The 27,190-nt window shown below is 37.7% G+C and overlaps 1 protein-coding gene across 1 annotated transcript in view; it reads right to left on the reverse strand.

Annotated features, from left to right (window-relative positions):
• LOC123840951 (disintegrin and metalloproteinase domain-containing protein 32-like) overlaps positions 1-27,190 on the reverse strand; it is a 193,785-nt gene that overhangs the window by 30,802 nt on the left and 135,793 nt on the right. The window contains exon 17 of the mRNA XM_064585520.1: positions 26,785-26,868. Within this exon, the coding sequence (XP_064441590.1) occupies positions 26,785-26,868 (84 nt within the window). The remainder of the gene's footprint in view (positions 1-26,784; positions 26,869-27,190) is intronic.

The following is a 27,190-nucleotide window of genomic DNA, read 5'->3' on the forward strand; positions in this document are numbered from 1 at the left end:
TTCACTGAAATTATCTTTTGTGTCTGTTGAGTTGTTAATCCCATCCATGGAATTTTTCATTTCAGTTATGTTATTTTCCCATTTCTGGAAATTCCATGTGTGTTTTACATCTCCCATTTCTCTTATTATTATGTTAATATTTGTTAAATCCAAGAGAAAATTTATAATCACTTTTAAAAGTCCCTGTCATCTAATTATATCATTTTAAAAATTCCAGGGTCTATTTTATTGGCTAATTTTTTCTCCTGGCATGGGTTACATAATTCTCCCCCTTTGCATATTTCCTTACTTTTAAAAATTTTATGCTGGATATTGTGGATATTATATTGTAGAATGTATAGATTTTGTTGCTTTCCTTTAAAGATTGCTATACTTTGTGCTGGGAGGCAGTTAAGTTACTTGCAAAACAGACTGATCAAGGCTTTTAAACTTTGATAGGGAAGATTTAGAATATCCTTTTCTCTAGGGCAAATTTACTGCTGCTAGGAAAGTAATGACTTTTCTGGGGTTCCAAGTGAATATTCCAAGTCTCCTAGAGTTTAGTAAGTTTCATGAATAGAAATGAATGTGCACGGGGCGCCTGGGTGGCTCAGTCGTTAAGCATCTGCCTTCGGCTCAGGTCATGATCCCAGGGTTCTGGGATCAAGCCCCACATCGGGCTCCCTGCTCGACGGGAAGCCTGCTTCTCCCTCTCCCACTCCCCCTGCTTGTGTTCCCTCTCTCGCTATGTCTCTCTCTGTCAAATAAATAAATAAAATCTTTTAAAAAAAAAGAGTATAAAAAAGAAATGAATGTGCAAACATTATTAACTTTCCTACACTCTAAATGTAATGGGAAAAGACCCCTAATCACACTAAAAACAAACTATGGAATATGGAGAAATAATTTTAAAAAGAAATATTCAACATCACATGAAAAAAACTACAAAACTTTCCTGAAAACAATATCAAAGATTTGAATAAATAATCCAAGAAAAAATAATTAGAAAACTTGACATATATATTAATATTTAATTGATTTTTACCAACTGCTATAAAATATAAAACAGTATTATACTGTTGTGAGAATAGTCAGGTCAATAAATAAAACAGCCATTATACATATCTGACAAATGATATATACATAGCATCACATCTTAGACACTACCTGGAAATTAGAAGCCCAATGGGCAAAAGGCAGGAAGAGGTTTTTTTTTTATTAGTAAAATATATCTATCAAGATGAGGTTTTAGGGTGCCTGGGTGGCTATTGGCTAATAAGCATCTGCTCAGGTCATGATCCCAAGGTCCTGGGATTGAGCCCCATGTTGGGGTCCCCACTCAGCAGGAAATGTGCTTCTCCCTCTCCCCCTGCCACTCCCCCGCTAGTTCTTGCTCTCTCTCTCTCTCCCTCTCTCAAATAAATAAATAAAATCTTTAAAAAAAAAAGATAAGGTTTTAATTCTTTTAAATGATAACCATAACATCAAAACAAAATATTTCAAATGTAAGAACCCAATACACATACAACATATTTTAGGTTTGTACTCTTAAAGTATGATTTGCACTTTTTTAAACATAAATTAAACTTAGCACTGGATGTATATATTAGATTTGTTAAGATTCATCAGTATCATACATATTGATTTGCTTTTAAGTTTTTATTTAAATTTCAGTTGATTAACCTTCAGTATAATATTAATTTCAGATGTAAAATATAGTAATTCAACCCTTCCATACAATACCCACTGCTCATCACAACCAAAGCTCACTACTTAATTCCTATCACTTATTTAACCCAGCACCCTCCCACCACCTACCTCCCGTCTGGTAACCATCAGCTTGTTCTCTAGAGTTGAGAATCTGTTTTATGGTCTGCCTCCCTCTTTTTTCCCCTTTGCTCATTTGTTACATTCCTTAAATTCCATATATTAGTGAAATCATAAGGTATTTGTCATTCTCTGTCTTATTTCACTTAGCGTAATACTCTCTAGCTCCATCCACATAATTGTGAATGGCAAGATTACATTCTTTTTTATGGCTGAGTAATATTCCATTGTGTGATATGTGTGTGTATATATATATCATATATTTTTTATCCATTCAGCAGTTAGTGGACACGGGCAGTTTTCCTAATTTGGCTATTATACATAATGCTGCTATAAACATTGGGGTGCATGTATCCTTTGAATTAATGTTTTTGTATTCTTTGGGTAAATATTTAGTATTATAATTGCTGAATTCAGTAAAGTCACAGTATACAAAATCAATGTACAGAAATCTGTTACATTTCTATACACTAATAATGAAGCAGCAGAAAGAGAAATCAAGGAATCAATCCCGTTTACAATTGCATCAAAAACAATAAGATACCTAGGAATAAACCTAACCAAAGAGGTAAAAGACCTGTACTCTGAAAACTATAAAACACTGATGAAAGAAATTGAAGAAGACACAAAGAAATGGAAAAACATTCCATTTGGATTGGAAGAACAAATATTGCTAAAATGTCTATACAACCCAAAGCAATCTACACATTTAATGAAATCCTTATCAAAATACCAACAGCATTTTGGGGTACCTGGGTGTCAGTTAAGCATCTGACTCTTGATTTTGGCTCAGGTCATGATCTCAGGGTCATGGGATAGAGCCCCGCTTCCACCTCCACACTCAGTGCAGAGTCTGCTTGAGATTCTCTCTCCCCCTCTCCCTTTGCCCCTCCCCCTACTGACATGCACACTTTCTCTCTCTCTCTCTCAAATAAATAAATAAATCTTTAAAAAAAAATACTGCATTTTTCACAGAGCTAGAACAAACAATCCTAAAATTTGTATGGAACCACAGAAGACCCCAAATAGCCAAAGCAACCTTGAAAAAGAAAAGCAAGATGTATCACAATTCTGGATTTCAAGTTATATTACAAAGCTGTAGTGATCAACACAGTATGGTCCTAGCAGAAAAATAGACACATAGATCAATGTGACAGAATAGAAAACTCAAAAGTAAAAGCACAACTATGTGGTCAATTAATTTTTGACAAAGCAGGAAAGAATATCCAATGGGAAAAAGACATTCTCTTCAACAAGTGGGAAAACTGGACAGCAACATACAAAAGAATGAAACAGGACCACTTTCTTAGACCATATCCACAAATAAATTCAAAATGGATTAAAGACCTAAATGTGAGACAGGAAACCATCAAAATCCTAGAGGAGAACACAGGCAGTGACCTCTCTGACATCAGGTGTAGCAACTTCCTTCTAGATTAATGTCTCCTGAAGCAAGGGAAACAAGCAAAAATAAACTATTGGGACTTTATCAAAATAAAAAGCCTCTGCACAGTATAGGAAATAATCAACAAAACTAGAAGTCAACCTATGGAATGGGTAGAGATATTTGCAAATGACATATCTGAAAAAGGGTAAGTACCCAAAATATATGAAGAACTTACAAACTCAACACCCAAAAAAATAATCCAATTTAAAAATGGGCAGAAGACTTGAATAGATATTTTTCCAAAGAAGACATCCAGGTGGCCAATGGACACATGAAAAGATGCTCAACATCACTTATCATCAGGGAAATACAAGTCAAAACTACAATGGGTTATCACCTCACACCTGTCAAAATGGCAAAAATCAACAGCACAAGAAATAATAGATGTTGGCAAGGATATGGAGAAAAAGGACCCCTCGTGCACTGTTGGTGGGAATGCAAAGTGGTGCAGCCACTCTGGAAAACAGTATGGAGGTTCCTCAAAAAGTTAAAAGTAGAACTACCCTACAATCTAGCAATTCCACTATTAAGAATGGTTTTCTGATCAACATGTGATTATTAAACATTTGAAGATATGTTCACTCTCACTATATGTTCAATGGTCAAAGTATATTAAATAAAACCATAGTAGGGAACTTTTTTTCATGTGTCAAATTGACAAATATTAAAAATAAAATAGTACTTAGATTTGAAAGGAAGAATTGAGAGAGACATGCTCATATGCTTATTACCATAGAATAAATTTATAAACTTTCTGGAAAGCACTTAAAAATTTTAGGTTAATACCTTAAAGGGAATTACCCTCTTACACTCTATAATCCACTTCTGGAAATTTGTCCCACAGAAATAACAATAATGCTTGCAAATGTTTATATACAAGTTTCTCATCCAAGCAAATTTCAATAATAATGAAGAATCAAACATCATACGATATTTAACATATGGGAATGGTTAAAATAAATAAAGTTATATAATATTATTTTCTATAATAATTTTTAGGCAATGTTTAAAACATGGAAAAATTCTTAGGAGTGAAAATGCTTTGGAGAGAAAAAGCATGCTGTTACCCTCTATACATAGTACCATGTTTTCTTAGCAGAATCAATGACTAAATGAATGAGGCTGTGCCCTCACACATAAACATATTTGGTGGATGGATGAATAAATTTATACATATTTATACATATACATATGTACACTTGCACATACATGAACAAAGAAAGCTTTCAGGAGAAGAGTTATGTCTGTATTATAAAAAATATGGTTAATTTTTTGCTTTCTATGTTAGATAAATTTCCCAAGTCTTTCATGATAAATAAGTAGTACTTTTATTATGAAGAAAGAAAATAATAAGTAATATCTAGGAATTTGAAGGAGTGAAAACTGGCATTGTTAGCAGGTCAACAATTGACCTATTAGACAAATTTAGCCTCCAAGTAAGTTTTCTTTGACATGCCCAGAGTTTTCATAATAATACTCATTGCTCAAGAGGATTGGGGAAAAGAGAGAGAGATGAGGGGGAAGAGGTAACTTTTTTACAGTGTAAGTAAAATTAAAAGTGTTTTGGCATTTGGGAAAAATAATTTGGCTTTAACAAATCTATAATTAAAATTTTAAGTATATATATATATATATACTTCAACCAAGTAGTCACACTCCTGGTGATCTTCCCACAGCAATATAGGTACCAGCATGGAAGGATACTTATTAAATCTATATCTACTTACTTGGAAACATCTAAGTGAAGCATTGATGAATGTAAAAGTAAGATATGGAAAGGTGTGATACACCTATATGTATCTATCTAGCTAATCTCAATAGATAGATAGATGATAGATAGATAGATGATAGATAGATAGATAGATAGATAGATAGATAGATAGATAGATAGATGATAGATAGATATACATTCAGCAAATATTTGAGTTCCTACAATATGCCAAGCAGAGTTCTGGGCTCTTGCTAACTAACACCAAAGAATACATGTCTATATGAATATAGCTCTGTGCATGATTAAATGAGTCTAGAATAAACAAAAGAGTAATGATACATGGTAGACTGATAACAAGAGAACAACACAAAAATTAATGTGATAACATTGGTATAATTATGTAATCCTATCAGTGAATATACATATATGCAAACACACATGTGCATGCACAGAGACATTCAAAAGAATAATATACAATAAAAAAATAACTAAGTAGGTGTGCCAATGGCAACACAACTATTAAATGTCTACAGTTGTATACCAAATTTGCCTTACTTGTTTATTTACTCCCTTGGCATATTTAAATTTGTGAACCCGGAAAGAAAGTTTTCAACAGACAATATTTTTTAATTTGGATAATGATTTACACTTGTATTAGAGTGTGAATTTTTTTTAACTTACTAAGTAAGCACTACAATCTATTTCTTCCTTATTATTCTAATATTTATTATTCTAATATTGTGTGATTTTGACTTTCTGCTAATTTTCTGAAAGGCAATCTACAGAAAGGCAATTTGTCTAGGCAAATTCACTCAATGTCAGTTTCCTTAACAGTCAATTCATCAAATAGTTACTTAGTATTTGGAATGCCAAATGATTAAATCTCAGTATTTATATAGAAATATGATTGGCTGGGTTGGCTGTCACTGCACTGGAAGATTTCTGTGAAGTTTTAGTACAGTAGTTTTCATTTTGTTTTCAGAAAAGCATTTTAATAAATTTTCCATTTATATATACCCAATTTATATCTCTCTAGCTATAGCAGCAGAGACCCACTACTCAAAATTTTTGTGAGAACAAGCATAGAACACCAGTTCCTGGTCTGGCATGTGAGGAGCTTGGGGGTCCACACAATCCTAATAAGTAAAAAGCTGAATAAACTGAAAATTAACAATTCTTATATCCATCAGAAAGGTGAGATCACAGGATAAACTATCACCTCCAAAACTGGAGACACAGGCAAATACACAAAATCACAATTTAACAAAACAGAAACCCACATGGGAATCAGTACCAGGGTAGGAAAAATTAAACTGTCATTGATGTACTACTTGGAGGTTCAATTAGAGTTGGAAACTTCGGGGGGAGGGTCTAGTTATTAGTGTGTCCCCACACTTTTGTGAGTTTTATATCCAGGAGCTCAACCAGATTATATATATAATATATAATACTATACTTATTATAAGATTACTTACACTACTCGTGATACAGTGTTATTTGAAACTGGACTTAGATTGGTTGTAAATGTATACTGTAAACAGTAGGGCAACTACTAAAAATAGTAAACAATGAAATATAACTGATATGCTAAGAAAGGAGAGAAAACAGCGTCATATAAAAGGCTGAACTAGAACCACAAAGACAGGAAAACAGTGGAAGACATAAATAGGAACAAAGAACAATAGTAATAAATAGAAAACACTAATAAATGCAGTAGACATTGATTAATATCTATTTTCCTCAAACTATTCCAAAATTACAAGAGGAAAGAAAGATTCCAAACACATTTAATGAGGCCAGCATTGCTTTGATAGATAGCAAAACCAGACACAGACACCACAAAAAAAGAAAGAAAGAAAAAGAAAGAAAGAAGAAAAAGAAGAAGAAAGAAAGAAAGAGAGAAAGAAAGAAAAGAAAAAAGAACCATAGGCCAATATCTCTCATGGACATAGATGCAAAAATTCTCAACAAAATATTAGCAAACAACATTCAACAACACACTTAAAAATTTATTCAGGATGGCCAAGTGGGATTTATTCTGGGGATGCAAGGATGGTTCAATATTCCCAAATTAATCAATGTGATAACACACTAGCAAAATGAAAGATTAAAATAATATGATCACCTCAATAAATGAAGAAAAAGCACTTAATATTCAACATCAGTTCATCATAAAAACTCTCAACCCACAGTTAACATCATACTCAATATTGAAAAACCAAGAGCTTTCCCTCTAAGACCAAGAACAAGACAAGGATGTCCACTCCCACTACTTTTATTCAACATAGTACTGGAAATCTCAGTCACAGCAATCAGACAAGAAAAAAACAAGAAGGCACCAATATTGGTCACTATTTGCAGATAACAAAATACTATACATATAAAACCCTGAAGACTCCACCAAAAAACACTGAAGGAAAAAATGAATTCAGTAAAATTGTAAGATACAAAATTAATACCCAGAAATCAGTTCTGTTTCTATACTAATTACAAGGTAGCAGAAAGAGCAATTAAAAAAACAATCCCATGATAATTGCACCTCTTCCCCCCAAAAAATCTAGGAATAACCTCAACCAAGTTGGTGAGAGACCTATACTCTGTAAACGATAAAACGCTGATGAAAGAAATTGAAGACAACACAAATAAACAAATAAATAAATGAAGATATTCCATCACAGACAGGCAAGATGGCGGAGGAGTGGGGGACTCCATTTCAACCACTCCCCTGAATTTAGCTGGATATCTACCAAGCCATTCTGAACACCCATGAAATCAGCCTGAGATGTAAGATTATACGTCTGGATCTCTTCTGGGGGCAGAGGATGTTCAGTCAAGAAGTACAAAAGGTAGAGTTGGGATTGTTCCAAAAGGTATCAGAGGATAAACAGAAGGGGGAGGGGCCCACCTGAAGCTACCCACTGGAAAGTAAAATAACACCCCAGTGCAAAAGCATCCTGAACCTGGGCACCAGCAACAGCTTGCAGAGTGGTGGTGGTGGGACGAGAAGCACCCAATAACAGCGCTCCAACAGAATCCAGGAGCTTAAGGGGCAAACGCCAGGACCAGGGTGGCTGCTTGTGCGGAATTGTGCTTGCAGACCTGGGGGCTGGTGGTGGCTGCAGCTGACGCTGACACCCACCTAGACGGGGATCAGTCAGGTTTTGGAGGCACAGGGGGTAGAGACAAAGGGGGGCCTGGGTTGACCAGAGGATCACTGGGGGTGTGCACCACCTGTGGGAAATTGCGGTTTTCAGCTGGGCTCACAGATGGGGAGACCATGTGTACTGGAGGGTTCAGAGAGGAGCAGACTGTGGCTTTTCTCCTCTGGTGCAGACTTCTGGGTGCGGACATTTTCCTTTGCCCTGACCCTCCAAAAAGATATGAAAAGCCCTCACAGAACAAAAGCCCAAAAAACTGGTTTCCACAGAGCCCAGCCCCTTGATAGGGGGCAGGGCAACTCCACTGAAGCAGGAGTGCCTGAAAAACAATGTGGCAGGCCCCTCCCCCAGAAGACAAGCTGGAAGAACAAGAGGACGACAACCCAAGGGTTTTCATAAAACTGTAAAACCTGAACACCGGGGGGAAATAGTATACTGAACTCCTGGTATTGCCTCATGGCCTGTGTATTTCTTAGATACAACTTTTTTATTCTTTCTCATGTTTTTTTTTTTTACCTACTTAGCATTTCAACTAGATGCTTAATACAACATATTTCATAGAAACTTTTTAACTTCTGTTTCACACATATACATTTTTTCTCTTTTTCTTTTTTCTATATAGATAGATAGATAGATATAATCTTAAAAGTGGTACTTTTTTTCCCTATTCAATACTACCTTTATATATATACCAGTTTTAATTTCCCTGTAATTCTGGGAAGTAGTGTTCTCTAACAAAGAGTACAAAATACACCCAGTTAGAACTGAAACACACTACCTCACCACATTAAGAGATTATAGCACCCCCCTCCCCCCTTTTTCCTCTAACTTTATAAATCTTATTCTTGGGTTGCATTTTCGCTGGGTTTTCTTGGTGGTGGCTTCCGATCGCTCTGAACGTTCCCAGGGTGCACCTTGCCTGGACTGTGGTTGATATTTTCAACTCTGTACAATCATTCAACCACCCGACAACAGAATGACTAGGAGGAGGAACTCCCAACAAAGAAAAGAATCAGAGAAAATGGCCTCTCCTGCAGACCTAATGGATATGGATATAAGCAAGATGTCAGAAATAGATTCCAGGATAACAGTTTTGAAGACAATAGCTAGGCTGGAGAAACCCATTAACAGCAACACAGATTCTCTAAGGGCAGAAATGAGAGCTAATCAGGCCTAATTTAAAAATGCTATTAGTGAAATGCAATCTAAGCTAGATACTCTAACAGCTAGGGTAAACAAGGCAGAAGAACAAATTAGTGATCTAGAAGACAAACTGATAGAAAGGAAGGAACAGGAGGAGGCCTGGAACAAACACCTTAAAATCCATGAAAACAGAATTAGAGAAATAAACGATGCCATGAAACATTCCAATGTCAGAATTATTGGGATTCCTAAGTGGTGGAGAGAGAGAGAGAGGACGAGAAGATATATTTCAGCAAATCATAGCTGAGAACTTCCCTAATCTGAGGAATAAAACAAGTATTCGTGTCCCAGAGGCAGAGAGGACCCCTCCCAAGATCAAGGAGAACAGACCAACACCCCGGCATGTAATAGTAAAACTCACAAATCTTAGAACCAAGGAAACCATCTTAAGGGCAGTTAGGGGGAAGAGATTCCTTACGTACACAGGGAGGAACATCAGAATAACGTCAGACCTATCCACAGAGACCTGGCAAGCCAGAAAGGCCTGGCAAGACATATTCAGGGTACTAAATGAGAAGAACATGCAGCCAAGGATACTTTCTATGGCAAGGCTGTCATTTAGAATGGATAGAGAGATGCAGAGCTTCCAAGACCGGCAGAAACTGAAAGAATATGTGACCACTAAGCCAGCCCTGCAAGAAATATTAAGGGAGCTTCTATAAAAGGAGAAAGACCCCAAGAGTGATATAGAACAGAAATTTACAGAGACAATCTATAGAAACAAGGACTTCACAGGCAACATGATGACAATAAATTCATATCATTCAATAATCACTCTCAACACGAACTGCCTAAATGTTCCCATAAAATGGCACAGGGTTGCAGATTGGATAAAAAGACATGATCCAGATCCATCTTCCATGCCAACAGACCTCAAAAGAAAGCTGGGGTAGTAATTCTCATATCAGACAAATTAGATTTTAAGCTAAAGACTGTAGTTAGAGATACAGAAGAACACTATAACATTCCTTTTTTTTTTTTTTTTAGGACACTATATCATTCTTAAAGGGTCTTTCCAACAAGAAGATCTAACAATTGTAAATATCTATGCCTCCAACATGGGAGCAACCAATTACATAAGCCAACTGTTAACCAAAATAAAGAAACATATTGATAATAATACGTTAATAGTAGGAGACCTCAATACTCCACTCTCAGCAATAGACAGATCATCTAAGCAGAAAGTGAACAAAGAAACAAGAGCTTTGAATGACACACTGGACCAGAGGGACCTCATAAATATACGCAGAACATCCCACCCTAAAACAACAGAATACTCATTCTTCTTGAGTGCACATGGAACTTTTTTCAGAATAGACCACATACTGGGTCAGAAATCAGGTCTCAACTGATACCAAAAGATTGAGATTATTCAGTGCATATTCTCAGACCATAATGCTTTAAAAATGGAACTCAATCACAAGAAAAAGTTTGGAAGAAATTCAAACACTTGAAAGCTAAAGACCATCATGCTTAAGAATGTTTGGGTCAACCAGGAAATCAAAGAAGAACTTAAACAATTCATTGAAACCAATGAGAACAAAAACACACTGGTCCAAAACCTATGGGATACTGCAAAGGCAGTCCTAAGGGGGAAATACATACCTATCCAAGCCTCACTCAAAAAGTTAGAAAAATCCTGAATATACAAACTATCTTTACACCTTAAAGAACTGGAGAATCAACAACAAATTAAGCCTAACCCACGCATGAGAAGGGAAATAATTAAAATTAGAGCAGAGATCAATGAATTAGAAACCAGAAATACAGTAGAACACATCAACGAAACTAGAAGTTTGTTCTTTGAAAGAATTAATAAGATCAATAAACCATTGGCCAGACTTATCCAAAAGAAAAGAGAAAGGACCCAAATTAATAAATTATGAATGAAAGGGGAGAGATCATGACTAACACCAAGGAAATAGAAACAATTATCAGAAATTATTATCAACAACTATATGCCAATAAATTAAGCAACCTGGAAGAAATGGATGCCTTCCTAGAAACCTATAATCTACCAAGACTGAAACAGGAAGAAATTAACAACCTGAATAGACCAATAACCAGTAACGAGATTGAAGCACTGATCAAAAACCTCCCAAAAAACAAGAGTCCAGGGCCTGAGGATTCCCTGGGGAATTCTACCAAACATTCAAAGAAGACATAATACCTATTCTCCTGAAGCTGTTTCAGAAAATAGAAACAGAGGGAAAACTTCCATACTCATTCTATGAGGCTAGCATTACCTTGATTCCCCAAACCACGCAAAAACCTCGTCCAAAAGGAGAATTTCAGAACAATATCCCTGATGAATATGGATGCCAAAATTCTCAACAACATCCTAGCTAATAGGATCCAATGGTACATTAAAAGGATTATACATCAGCACCAGGTGGAATTTAATCCTGGGATGCAAGGGTGGTTCAACATTCGCAAATCAATCAGTGTGATAGCACACGTTAATAAGAGGAGAGAAGAGAAATATATGGTCCTCTCAATTGATGCAGAAAAAGCATTTGACAAAATAGAGCATCCTTTCCTGATTAAAAGTCTTCAGAGTATAGGGATGGGGGAACATTCCTTAATTTCATAAAAACCATCATGAAAAGCCTACAGTGAATATCATTCTCAATGGGTAAAAGCTGAGAGCCTTTCCCTTAAGATCAGGAACACAAGGATGCCCACTCTCATCACTATTATTCAACACAGTACTAGAAGTCCTAGCAACAGCAATCAGACACTAAAAAGAAATACAAGGTATTCAAATTGGCAAAGAAGACGTCAAAATCTCTCTCTTTGCAGATGACATAATACTTTATGTGGAAAATCCAAAAGACTCCATCCCCAAATTACTAGAACTAATACAGCAATTCAGTAATGTGGAAGGATACAAAATCAATGCACAGAAATCAGTTGCTTTCCTATACACTAACAGTGTAACTGTAGAAAGAGAAATTAGGGAATCGATTCCATTTACAATAGCACCAAAAACCATAAGGTACCTTGGAATAAACCTAACCAAAGAAGTAAAGGATCTACACTCTACAAACTACAGAACAGTTATGTAAGAAATTGAAGAAGACATAAAAAGATGGAAAAATATTCCATGTTCATGGATCAGAAGAATAAACATTGTTAAAATGTCTATGCTGCCCAGAGTAATCTGTAATTTCAATGCCATCCCGATCAAAATATCAATGGCATTTTGCAAAGCGCTGGAACAAACAGTTCTAAAATCTGAACGAGAAAAGACCCCAAATTGCCAAGGAAATGTTGAAAAAGAAAAATGAAGCTGGGGGGCATCATGTTGCTTGATTTCAAGCTATATTACAAAACTGTGATCACCAAGACAGCATGGTATTGGCACAAAAACAGACACACAGATCAATGAACAGAATAGAGAGCCCAGATATGGACCTTCAACTCTATGGTTAACTAATCTTCGACAAAGCAGGAAAAAATATCCAATGGAAAAAAGCCTCTTCAATAAATGGTGCTGGGAAAATTGGACAGCTATATACAGAAGAATGAAACTCGACCATTCTCTTACACCAAACACAAAGACAGACTCTAAATGTGAGACAGGAATCCATCAAAGTCCTAGAGTAGAATATAGGCAGGAATCTCTTTGACATAGGCCACAGCAAATTCTTTCAAGACATGTTTCCAAAAACAAGGGAATCAAAAGCGAAAATGAACTTTTAGAACTTCATCAAGATAAAATCTTCTTCACAGCAAAGGAAACAGTCAACAAAACAAAGAGGCAACCCATGGAATGGGAGAAGATATTTGCAAATGAACCTACAGATAAAGGGCTGATTACCGGGGGAAGGAGCAAGATGGCAGAGGAATAGGAGACCTGGATTTCCTCTGGTCCCAGGAATTCAGCTGGATAGGGATCAAACCATTCTAAACACCTAGGAACTCAACAGGAGATTGAAAAAAAGAAGAGCAACAATTCTCTGAACAGAAAAGCGACCACTTTCTGGAAGGTAGGACGTGTGGAGAAGTGAATCTGAGGCGATATTTGGGAGGATAGATGGCGGGGGAAGGGGCCTCCAATGGCTGCTTCTGGCAAGTGATAGAGCTGCGGAGAACAAAACTGGAACTTTTAGAAGTCGGCTCCGCTGAGGGAGGTCACTCCAGTGGTTAAGCAGAGGGTGGAACCCTCGCTGGGACAGTGTGGTCTCAGGACCCTCGGGGTCACAGAAAGACCAGGGGTGCCTGAGTGTGGCAGAGCTCCCATTGGAACAGGGAAGCTGGCTGCAGAGACAGAGCCAAGGAGTGGGCTCTCTGCTCGGGGTTGCCATAAACTGTGATCCGTGGCACAGTCAGGCCACTGCTCCTCCAGCAGGGACCCAACAAGTGGCAGATCCAGGGTGACTCCCCTTCCTCCCCTGGGAGGAGTGGCATGGGAGTGCACTGCAGGGATCTGCTGGGTTTGGAGACTCCACACCAAGTCAGTGCCAGAGATAGAAATGCTCAGTCACAGGCAGGGTGAGCACGGAGTGCAGCCGGAGACCAGGGAGACAGAGTGACTGACTGCTTTTCTCTGGGGGCTCACTGAGGAGTAGGGCCCTGAGTTCTCAGCTCCTCCAGCACAGAGATTGGGAGGCTGCCTTTTCACTCTCATCCATCAAAGCTGTACTGAAAGCTTGCAGGGAACAAAAGCTCCAGACAGCAAACCCAAGCAGATTGCTTAGCATAGATGGCAAGGGCGGGGCAATTCCGCTTCCAGCAAAGACATTTGGGAACCACGGCACCAGGCCCTTCCCCCAGAAGATCAGCAAGAACAGCCAGCCAAGTCCAAGTTTACCAATCAATGAGAACGACAGAACTCCAGCACTAGGGGAATACTGCACATAGAATTCATGGCTTTTTCCCCATGATTCTTTAGTCTTTCAAAGTTAATTTTTTTTAACTTTATTTTTCTTTTTTTTTTTAATTTTTCTTTTTCCCTTTCCCAATCCCTTTTTTACAAAATCTTTTTGATTTTTCATTTTTAGAGTCATATTCTATCACTTCATAGTAGTTCACCTTATTTTTGATATATATATATAAGTTGTTCTCTCTTTAAAATTTTGGGATACAGTTTCTTCTAATAGATTAATACATACCCTAAATCTCTAGTGTATGGCATTGCCCTAGTCTCCTGCCTGATCACATTCTCTCCCTTTTTTTTTTAAATCCTCTACTTTCTTTTTTCAACGAACTTCTTATCTTATCAATTCCATTTAAAATATCTTTTATGATTTTCATCTTTACAGTCATATTCCATCCCTTCATCGTACTACCCTTAATTTGTATATATATAAGTTTTTCTTTCTTTAAATTTTTGTGAGGCACTTTCTTCTAACAGACCAAAATACACCCAAACCTAGTGTGTGGCACTGACCTATGCACCAGCCTGATCATATTTGATCATATTCTGTTTTTTTGTTCATCTTGTTTTTGTTTGTTTTTATCTTTTCTTTTTCTTTTTTTTTTCTTTTTTCTTTCTTTCCCTTTCTTTTCCCCTGGTTTCAGGTCTTTTCTGATATATTTAGTGTATATTTTCTGGGGTGTTGTTACCCTGTTACCATTTTGTACTCTCATTTATCTATTCTCCTCTGGACAAAATGACAAGAGGCAAAAAATCACCTCAAAAAAAAGAACAAGAGGCAGTACCGACTGCCAGGGACCTAATCAATATGTACATTGGTAAGATGTCAGAGCTAGAGTTCAGAATGATGATGTTAAAGATCGTAGCTGGGCTTGAAAAAAGCATGGAAGTTATTAGACAAACCCTTTCTAGAGAAATAAAAGAACTAAAATCTAACAGAGTCAAAATCAAAAAGGCTATTAATGAGCTGCAATCAAAAACTGAGGCTCTAACTGCTAGGATAAATGAGGCAGAAGAGAGATTAGTGATATAGAAGACCAAATGATGGAAAATAAAGAAGCTGAGAAAAAGAGAGATAAACAACTACTGGATCATGAGGGCAGAATTCGAGAGATAGGTGATACCATAAGATGAAACAACATTAGAATAATTGGGATCCCAAAAGAAGAAGAAAGAGAGAGAAGGGCAGAAGGTATATCGGAGCAAATTATAGCAGAGAACTTCCCTAATTTGGGAAGGAAAGAGGCATCAAAATCCAGGAGGCACAGAGAACCCCCTCAAAATCAATAAAAATAGGTCAACACCCCGACATCTAATAGTAAAACTTACGAGTCTCAGAGACAAAGAGAAAATCCTGAAAGCAGCTTGGGACAAGAGATCTGTAACCTACAATGGTAGAAACATTAGATTGGCAACAGACCTATCCACAGAGACCTAGCAGGCCAGAAAGGACTGGCATGATATCTTCAGAGCACTAAACGAGAAAAATATGCAGCCAAGAATACTATATCCAGTTAGGCTGTCATTGAAAATAGAAGGAAAGATAAAAAGTTTCCAGGACAAACAAAAACTAAAGGAGTTTGCAAACACGAAACCAGACCTACAAGAAATATTGAAAGGGGTCCTCTAAGCAAAGAGAGACCCTAAAAGTAACACAGACCAAAAAGGAACACAAATACTAAACAGTAACAGTCACCTTACAGGCAATACAATGGCACTAAATTCATATCTTTCAATAGGTACCCTGAATGTAAATGTGCTAAATGCCCCAATCAAAAGACACAGAGTATAAGATTGGATAAAAAAAACAAGACCCAATGATATGCTGTCTGCAAGAGACTCATTTTAGACCCAAAGACACCCCCAGATTGAAAGTGAGGGGGTGGAAAACCATTTACCATGCTAATGGACACCAAAAGAAAGCTGGGGTGGCAATCCTTATATCACACAAATTAGATTTTAAGCCAAAGACTATCATTAGAGATGAGGAAGGACACTATATCCTACTTAAAGGGTCTATCCAAAAAGAAGATCTAACAATTGTAAATATCTATGCCCCTAATATGGGAGCAGCCAATATATAACCCAATTAATAACAAAAGCAAAGAAATACATCAACAACAATACAATAATAGTGGGGACTTTAACACCCCCCTCACTGACATGGACAGATCATCTAAGCAAAAGATCAACAAGGAAATAAAGACTTTAAATGACACACTGGACCAAATGGACTTCACAGACATATTCAGAACATTTCATCCCAAAGCAACAGAATACACATTCTTCTCCAGTGCCCATGGAACATTCTCCAGAGTACATCATATCCTCAGTCACAAATCAGGTCTCAACCAGTACCAAAAGATTGGGATCATTCCCTGCATATTTTCAGACCACAGTGCTTTGAAACTAGAACTCAATCACAAGAGGAAAGTTGGAAAGAACTCAAATACGTGGAGGCTAAAGAGCATCCTACTAAAGAATGAATGGGTCAGCCAGGAAATTAAAGAATAATTTAAAAAATTCATGGAAACAAATGAAAATGAAAACACAACTGTTCAAAATCTCTGGGATGCAGCAAAGGCAGTCCTAAGAGGAAAGCATATAGCAACACAAGCCTTTCTCAAGAAACAAGAAAGGTCTCAAATACACAACCTAACCCTACACCTAAAGGAGCTGGAGAAAGAACAGCAAATAAAGCCTAAACCCAGCAGGAGAACAGAAATAATAAAGATCAGAGCAGAAATCAATGAAATAGAAACCAAAAGAACAGTAGGACAGATCAACGAAACTAGGAGCTGGTTCTTTGAAAGAATTAACAAGATTGATAAACCCCTGGCCAGACTTATCAAAAAGAAAAGAGAAATGATCCAAATCAACAAAATCATGAATGAAAGAGGAGAGATCACAACCAACACCAAAGAAATACAAACAATTATAAGAACATATTATGAGCATCTCTATGCCAGCAAATTAGATAACCTGGAAGAAATGGATGTATTCCTAGAGATGTATCGACTACCAAAACTGAACCAGGAAGAAATAGAAAACCTGAACAGACCTATAACCACTAAGGAAATTGAAGCAGTCATCAAAAATCTCCCAAAAAACAAGAGCCCAGGGCCAGATGGCTTCCCAAGGGAATTCCACCAAACATTTAAAGAAGAATTAATACCCCTTCTTCTGAAACTGTTCCAAAAAATAGAAATGGAAGGAAAACTTCCAAACTCGTTTTATGAGGCCACCATTACCTTGATCCCAAAACCAGACAAAGACCCCATCAAAAAGGAGAATTACAGACCAATATCCCTGATGAACATGGATGCAAAAATTCTCACCAAAATACTAGCCAATAGGATCCAACAGTACATTAAAAGGATTATTCAGCACGACCAAGTGGAATTTATCCCTGGGCTGCAAGGTTGGTTCAACATCTGCAAATCAATCAATGTGATACAATACATGAATAAAAGAAAAACAAGAACCATATGATCCTCTCAATCGATTAGAAAAAGCATTTGACAAAGTACAGCATCCTTTCGTGATCAAAACTCTTCAGAATATAGCGATAGAGGGTATATACCTCAAGATCATAAAAGCCATCTATGAAAAACCCACAGCGAATATCATTCTCAATGGGGAAAAACTGAGAGCTTTGCGTCTAAGGTCAGGAACAGGGCAGGGATGTCCACTATCACCACTGCTATTCAACATAGTATTAGAAGTCCTAGCCACAGCAATCAGACAACAAAAAGAAATCAAAGGCATCCAAATTGGCAAAGAAGTCAAACTTTCACTCTTTACAAATGATATGATACTTTATGTGGAAAACCCAAAAGACTCCACCCCAAAACTGCTAGAACTCATACAGGAATTCAGTAAAGTGGCAGGATATAAAATCAATGCACAGAAATCAGGGGCATTCCTGTACACCAACAAGACAGAAGAAAGAGAAGACCCAGTAGTACAATTGTTGGATCGTATGGTAGCTCTATTTTCAACTTTTTGAGGAACCTCCATACTGTTTTCCAGACTGGCTGCACCAGCTTGCATTCCCACCAACAGTGCAGGAGGGTTCCCCCTTTCTCTGCATCCCCACCAACATCTGTCGTTTCCTGACTTGTTAATTTTAGCCATTCTGACTGGTGTGAGGTGGTATCTCATTGAGGTTTTGATTTGGATTTCCCTGATGCCAAGCAATGTTGAGCACTTTTTCATGTGTCTGTTGGCCATTTGGATGTCTTCTTTGGAAAAATGTCTGTTCATGTCTTCTGCCCATTTCTTGATTGGAACATTTGTTCTTTGGGTGTTGAGTTTAATAAGTTCTTTATAGATTTTGGATATGGATAAAGAAGATGTGGTATAGATATACAATGGAATATTATGAATATGAATATTATGCAGCCATCAAAAGGAATGAAATCTTGCTATTTGCAGTGACGTGGATGGAACTGGAGGGTATTATGCTGCGTGAAATAAGTCAATCAGAGAAAGACATGTATCATATGACCTCACTGATATGAGGAATTCTTAATCTCTGGAAACAAACTGAGGGTTGCTATAGTGGTGAGGGGTGGGAGGGATGGGGTGGCTGGTTGATAGACATTGGGAAGCGTATGTGCTATGGTGAGCGCTGTGAATTGTGTAAGACTGTTGAATCACAGACCAGTACCTCTGAAACATATAATACATTATATGTTTTAAAAAAAAAGAAGAAGATAGTCAGAGGGGAAGAATGAAGGGGGGAATCAGAGGGGGAGACAAACCATGCGAGACTATGGACTCTGAGAAACAAACTGAGGTAGAACGTTCTAGAGGGGAGTGGGGTGGGGGGATGTGTTAGCCTGGTGATGGGTATTAAGGAGGGCACATTCTGCATGGAGCACTGGGTGTTATACGCAAACAATGAATCATGGAACACTACATCAAAAACTAATGATGTAATGTATGGTGATTAACATAACATAATAAAAAAAAGGCTGATTTCCAAGATCTATAAAGAACTTCTAAAACTCAACACTCCAAAAACAAATAATCAAGTCAAAAAATGGGCAGAAGACATGAACAGACACTTCTCCAAAGAAGTCATACAGATGGCTAACAGACACATGAAAAAATGTTCATCATCATTAGGTATTGGGGAAATTCAAATCAAAACCACTTGAGATACCACCTTACACCAGTTAGAATGACGAAATTTGTCAAGGCAAGAAACAACAATTGTTGGAGAGGTTGTGGAGAAAGGGGAACCCTCTTAAACTGTTGGTGGGAATGCAAGTTGGTACAGCCACTTTGGAAAACAATGTCAAGGTGCCTCAGAAAATTAAAAACAGAGCTACCCTATGACCCAGCAATTGCACTCCTGGGTATTTACCCTAAAGACACAGGTGTAGTGAAAAGAAGGGCCATATGCACCCCAATGTTCATAAGCAGCAATGTCTGCAACAGCCAAACAGTGGAAAGAGCTGAGATGCCCTTCAACAGACGAGTGGATAAAGAAGATGTGGTCCATATATACAATAGAATATTACTCAGCCATCAGAAAGGATGAATACCCAACTTTTACATCAACATAGATGGGACTGGAGGAGATTATGCTAAGTGAAATAAGTCAAGCAGAGAAAGTCAATTATCTTATTGTTTCACTTATTTGTGGAACATAAGGAATAGCATGGAGGTCATTAGGAGAAGGAAGGGAAAACTGAAGGGGGGGAAATCGGAGGGGGAGATGAACCATGAGAGACTATGAACTACAGGAAACAAACTGAGGGTTTTAGAGGGGAGGGGTCCAGGGGATAGGTGAAGCCGGTGATAGGTATTATGGAGGGCACATATTGCATGGAGCACTGGGTGTTATATGAAAACAATGAATCCTGGATCACTACATCAAAAACTAATGATGTATGGTGACTAACATAACATAATAAAATGAAATTAAATTTTAAAAATGGATTAAAGGGGGCGCCTGAGTGGCTCAGTTATTAAGCATCTAATGATGTATTGTACGGTGACTAACATAACATAATAAAATTTTTAAATTAATTAATTAATTAATTAATTAAAATTTAAATTTAAAAAAATGGATTAAAGACCTAAATTTGGGACCTAAATCCATAAAAATCCTAGAAGAGAACATGGGCAATAATCTCTTTGACACTGGACAGAGCAACTTTTTCTACATGTCTCCTAAGGCAAGGAAAACAAAAGCAAAAATAAACTATTGAGACTACACCAAACTAAAAAGCTTAGGCACAGCAACAGAAATCATCAAAAAATCAAAAAGGCAACCTATGGAATGAGAGAAAATATTTGCAAATGGCATGTCTGATAAAGGGTTAATATCCAAAATATATAAAGAACTTATACAACTTATCATTAAAAAAAACCAAATCCAATTAAATGAGCAGAGGACATGAATGGACATTTTTCCAAAGACGACATACAGGTGGACAAAATACATGAAAATATGCTCAACATCATTAATCATCAGGGAAATGCAAATTAAAACCATCATTTTATACCTGTCAGAATGGCTAAAATCAAAAACACAAGAAATAACAAGTGTTGGTGATGATGTGGAGAAAAAGAACCCTGGTGCACTGTTAGTGGGAATGTAAATTGGTGCAGCCACTGTGGGGAACAGTATGGAGGTTCCTCAAAAGATTATAAATAGAGGGCCGCCTGGGTGGCTCAGTCATTAAGCATCTGCCTTCGGCTCAGGTCATGATTCCAGTGTCCTGGGATTGAGCCCCGCATTGGGCTCCCTGCTCCGCGGGAAGCCTGCTTCTCCTTCTCCCACTCCCCCTGCTTGTGTTCCCTCTCTCGCTATGTCTCTCTCTGTCAAATAAATAAATAAAATCTTTAAAAAAAAGATTATAAATAGAAATACTATATGATCTGGTAATTCCATTGCTGGGTATTTACCCAAAGAAAACAAAAACACTAATTCAAAAACATATATGCACCCCTATCTATGTTTATTGCTGCATTATTTACAATAGCCAAGATATGGAAGCAACTCAAGTATCTATCAACAGATGAATGGATAAAGGACATAGTGTGTGTGTGTGTGTGTGTGTGTGTGTGTGTGTGTGAATATATATATAAAGGAAACTTATTCAGCCATAAAAAAAGAATGAGATCTTGTCATTTGCAATAACACAGACAGACCTTGGGGGTATAATGCTAAATGAAATAAGTCAGTCAGAGTAAGACAAATTCCATATGATTTTACTCATAAGTTGAATTTAAGAAACAAAATAAATGAACAAAGAAAAAAGACAAACAAAAAACAAACTCTTAGATAGAGAGAACAAACTGGTGGTTGTCAGAGGGGAGGTAAAATAGGTGAAGGGGATTAAAAGTGTATTTATTGTGATGAACACTGAGTAATACATAGAATTGTTGAATCATTATATTGTACACCTGAAACTAATATAATACTGTATGTTAATTATACTTGAAAAGAAATTTTAAAATAAAATAAGATAAAATTAAAAAGTTTAGATTGGTGACTGTTAAAAAAAAACTAGGCAATTTGAACGGGGTGTTCTGAAGTCATTAAAAAAAGAGAGATTAAATCAACAATTAATAACTTTCCAAAACAGAAAGCACAAGTCGAGTTGGGTTAACTAGTGAATTTTACCAAACATTTAAGGAAGAAATCATACCAATTCCCTATAATCTCTTACAGAAATTAGAAGTAGAGTGAATACTTTTTGACATATTTATGAGGCCAGCGTTACCCTAATGCCAAAGACAAAGACATTATAAGAAAACTATAGATCAATACCTCTCATGAAAAATGATGTAAAAATCCTCAACAAAATATTAGCAAATTAATTCCATTAATGTATAGGAAGTATTATATACCATGAGCAAGTGAGTTTTATCTCAAGTATGCAAAGATGATTCAACATTTGAAAATCAATTAATGTAATCCATCATATATCAACAGCTAAAAAAGAAAAATCACATGACTATATCAATAACTGCAGAAAGTTATTTAACAAAATTGAACACCCAGTAATGATAAAAGACTATCAGAAAGCTATAAATAGAGGGAAACTTTCTCAAATTGATAAAGAATGTCTTTTTAAAAAACCTGACAGTACCTAATGGTAGATAAAGCTTTTCCATTAAGATCAGGAACAAGGCAAGAGAGTCCCTCTTTACAACATCATATTGACAAGATAAGAAAATAAAAGGTATAAGGATTGGGAAGGAAGAGATAAAACTGGCTTTGGGTTTGACAAAAGAATTATCGTGTCATAAGAACTCCTTCCTTTGGTCCCCCTTTATAAAAACAACTAAATTTCAGCATCCATCCATGAACAAAAGTACCTCTGTGAGAGTTGTGGAATCAAGCACTACACACCAAGAGACCTGGGAGGAGTCTTGCCCACTTGTGTATCAGGTAATAGGCAGACAGACTTCAGTATGGGCTGTGGAATCAGAAGGAGCCAGTGAAGAGGACTCAGCTCCTCTTATATGCAGTTGGGGAAAACATAGAGAATGCTAATGTGGGCAGAAACCCATTGAAAAGAGAGCCTTGCAGAAGTCTCCCCAGGAATAGTTTCCCAAAAATAGATTCCTGCATTCCTTTGAAGCACCCCCTCCCTAAATAAAATAAAATACAATACAATAAAATAAAATAAAATAAAATGAAATAAAATAAAATAAGAGTTCAGATGCACTGAAGAGGGTAAGAGTAGTTGCCAGTGCCATCCCTCCCACAACGGCACATAGTCCGGGGCTGAACTAGCCAGCAGTGACCTCTCCGACAGAAAAAAAGAGAAGTGGTGAGGTGCAGGACACAGCTGGAGAAATCCATTTCTCTCCCAAAGCACCCAGAGTATTGAGGCAGGAATCTCCACAACTGAGGGGAAGGAAGAAATCAGGAAAGTGGTAGATAAGAAGATAAGACTCTCAGAGGGCATTAAAAGGACACAGTTCCTGCTATATGCTTTCATTACTCCAGTAGGAAGCCTGCCCACAAGTTGCTGGGAAATCCTCACCCAAAGATCACCCCTTACCTGATCCAGGGGCACCCACAACACCCCAAGTGCTAAGCCCACAACTCTCCACAATCTGCAGCCTGTTCTTGTGTTTGCTCCTGAGTTTGGCAGCAAAAAGCTCTGGTGGACAGGGAGTACCCTCAGAAAATCAGGCCAGGGTCCTTGAACAAGGGAGAAATCACAAACTTAAGCTGTAGCGCACCTCCTAGAAAACAGAGTTTTCCAGCAGCTGGCTTGGTGCATCGTAAGAGACAGAGAACACATACCAGCTTAAGAATTCTGCCCCGAGAGGGTGCAAGAAATGTGGAGCAAGTATATCTATACAAGGTTGTAGAAAGACCTAGACATAAGTAAGACCAGCAAATATTATCTCCCACCCGCTGACAACTAGTAAAGATTTAAGAAGGTGACTACTTCAAATGTGAAAACAGCAACACAAAACTCCAAGGAACATGAAGAATCCTAGAAACATGTTACTACCAAAAAATAACAATAATACTCCAGTAACTGAACTCAAAACACAGAATTTGGCAATTTAGCTGAAAAAGAATTCAACAAAGCTGTTTTGAGGAATTTAACAAAGAGACAGAAATCATAAAAAAGAACCAAACAAATTCTGGAGATACAGAATGTAATAAATGACAAGAAAAATGCAATAGAGAGCATCTACAGCAGGATAGAACAAACAGAAGACAGAATTATTGATCTAGAGTATAGGAACTTTTAAATAATCCAGTCAGAGTATAACAAAGAAAAAAGAATGAAAAAGAGTGAAGAAAATAACACGTGATCTAATGGGAAACCATCAAACATATATATTAGAATAATTAGAGTTCCAGAAGAAAGTGAGGAAAAGGGACAGAAAGTGTCTATTTAAAGAAATAATAGAAGAGGTTCAGGGAAGATGGTAGAGTAGGAGGATCCTGAGCTCACTTCATCCCGTAGACACACTGAGATAACAGCTACATTTATGCAACTAACTCTGAAAATGACCTGAAAACTGGCAGAACAGATGTTCCACCATGGAGAGGAGACTACATTAAAAAGGGTAGGAGGGGTAGAGATGTCATTGGGAACCAAACCCCCAGTAAGACTAACCTCAAACAGGAGGAACACCCCAAGTACAAAGTGAGAGGATGAGACCCCAGCCTAGGCACCCCAGGCATCCCAGGCACCAGGGACCTGCACTGAGAAGACGAGTCCCCGTAATATCTAGGTTTGAAAACTGGTGGGGCTTAACTTTAGGAGGTTTTAAAATCAGCAGGGTGTAACCTGGGAAAGCTAGAGGATGATAGGAAACTGAGTCCCCACCCTTAAAGAGTCAGCATAATAAATAGCTCGACCTGAGACAGCACAGAAGCAATAGTTTGAAAAGTGCGTGGGGTATACATGAAGAATGTTTATTTACTAATCTCGAAACGTACACTGTATCTTCAGTAGATATCTCCCGGAACAAAACTGCTGGTGGGCACCATTTCTCTTCCCCTCCCCCAGCTTAGATAGCTGACACTAGTGGGAGCCAGTGCTTTCTCCATCTATCTAGCTAGCACCCCAGGCCCTGTCTCCGCACTCTCCATCAGACCTGTCCCATCCAACCTGCATGCTGCAGCAAGCATCTCTCCAAAACAGCTCCTGCCCTGCCTCACCCTGCAAGCAGCCCCAGCAGGGATGAATGCCTCTCCAGAGTGACTTCTGCCCTGGGGAGAGGGGGAGATAACCACACACACCAGCATACAGCTTCAGCCAGGCCTCTTAGCTGACTGCACAGAGAGCAAGCTCTGCCATTTGGCATGCTTGCAACTGTGACAAAGAAGCCAACTGCAGACATCTAGTCAGCCTACCAGCCCCACCAACCAACAAAAGCCTCTCAGTTGGCCAGATAAGGAGCAAGCCCTGCCATTCAGTGCACCCACAGTTGTAACACAGAGGCTGACTGTAGGCACCTAGTCTGATTGCCAACCCTGTCCACCAGTGAAGCTTTGGTGACCTCAGACAGGTCTCTCAACAGCACAGGAACCAAACCCTGCTCAGTGAGCCAACAATATTCAAAGGAGGTCATTGCAGCTGGCTGGGCTAAGGCAAACATGGCTCAGCCACAATAGCAGGGTACATGCAGCCCACAGAGAAGACACATTTAGAGTGCTGGTTCTGGTGACCAGGGGGCATTGTGCTACAGGGCACCACAAAAACTCCTCTACACAAAGCTACTACTTTCAAGACCAGGAGATGTAGCTGACCTCCCTAATACATAAAAACAAACACAGAGAGTTAGACAAAATGAATAGAAGTGGAATACATCCCAAGTGAAAGAATAAGACAAAATCATAGCCAAAGACCTAAATGAAAAGGTCTTTTGACTTTTGTTCTTTTTTTTAAGATTTTATTTATTTATTTGAGAGAGAGAGCATGAGCGGGGAAGGGGGGAAGTGGGGCGGGGGGGAAGGTGGCAGAGGGAGAAGCAGACTCCCCGCTGAGCAGGGAGCCTGATGCAGGCCTCATCCAGGACCCTGAGATCATGACCTGAGCTGAAGGCAGATGCTTAACCGACTGAGCCATCCAGGTGCCCCCAGCAATTGCAGTCTTTAGAATTTACCCAAATGAGCTGAAAACTTATTCCCATATAAAAAACTGCACATGAATGTTTATAGCTGCTTTCTTTATAACTCAAAATGTGAAACAACCAAGATATCTATCTTCAGTAGGTGAATGAATAAGCTATGCTACATCCAAACAACAGAATATTAGCACTAAAAAGAAATGAGCTATCAAGGCGGGGAAAGATATGAAGGAAATTTAAATGCATATTATTAAGTCTGAGGAACCAGTCTGATCCACACTATACGATTCCAACTATATGGCATTCTGGAAAAAGCAAAACTATGGAGATACTTAAAAGATTGATAGTTAACAGGAGTAGGAGGGATGAGTAGGCAGAGCACAGATTTTTAGGGCTATGGAACTACTCTGTATGATACCATTAACAATGGATACCTGCCATTATAAATTTGTCCAAACGCATAGAACAAACAACACCAAGAGCACACCCTGTTTAAACTATGGACTTTGAGTGATAATGGTGTTTTTGTAGGTTTATGATTGTAACCAGTGTACCACTCTGGTGGAGAATGTTGATGGTGAGAGAGGCTGTATGTATTGGGGTTAGGAGGTATATCGAAATCTCTGTACTTTTTTCTCAATTTTGCTATGAACTTAAAACTGCTAAAAAAAAAATAGTATATTTAAAAAGGAGGATAAAACCAAAAGTTTTCCCTCACTGCATATATTCACAGACACACAAATTATGGCATAATTATCTTCCCTTAATGAACAGGTGAATGTATTGAAAAGTAGCTGTCTATAAGAATAAATCTGTTAAGGTCAACAACAATTTAATTCTATACAATGTTCTCTAATACTACTTTTGGTTACCACATTGAAGCGAGATACAATACAGACTCTCAAATAAAAGAAACATGATAAATGTTGAGTAAATTAAATGATGCTGTAAAGTGTCCAAGATAGATGTGATTTGGGGAAACATAAATTTTGTGCTTACTTACTCCATGTCCTCTGCACTGCTGTGAACAAAGGTTTGAATAACCCATAAGGATCCTTGATTCTACACATTCACCATTTATACATACCTAAAAAAAGAAAAAACACAAAAAACTTTCCACGTTACAGGAATCCAACTGTCTTAACATTACAATCAGTAACTTTATACCATAAGACCATAACCATTCATTGTAATACATTTCCATCTAAGTACTGCTTTTGCTATAACCTGTAAATTTTTATATATTGTATTCTTATTTTCATTTAGTTCAAAATATTTTTCAGTTTCTCTTAAAAGGTCTCCTTTAGCACATGTGTTATTCAAAAATGTTTGTTTAATCTCCAAGTATTTGGGGATTTTTCAGATAAGTCTCATGTAAAATATGGATGGGATGATGATGTGTCAATGTA

This window comes from Mirounga angustirostris, unplaced genomic scaffold (genome assembly GCF_029215605.1).
Source record: "Mirounga angustirostris isolate CCGP_5_RB_7025 unplaced genomic scaffold, mMirAng1.0.hap1 SCAF_2, whole genome shotgun sequence".
NCBI classification, from domain to species: domain Eukaryota; kingdom Metazoa; phylum Chordata; class Mammalia; order Carnivora; family Phocidae; genus Mirounga; species Mirounga angustirostris.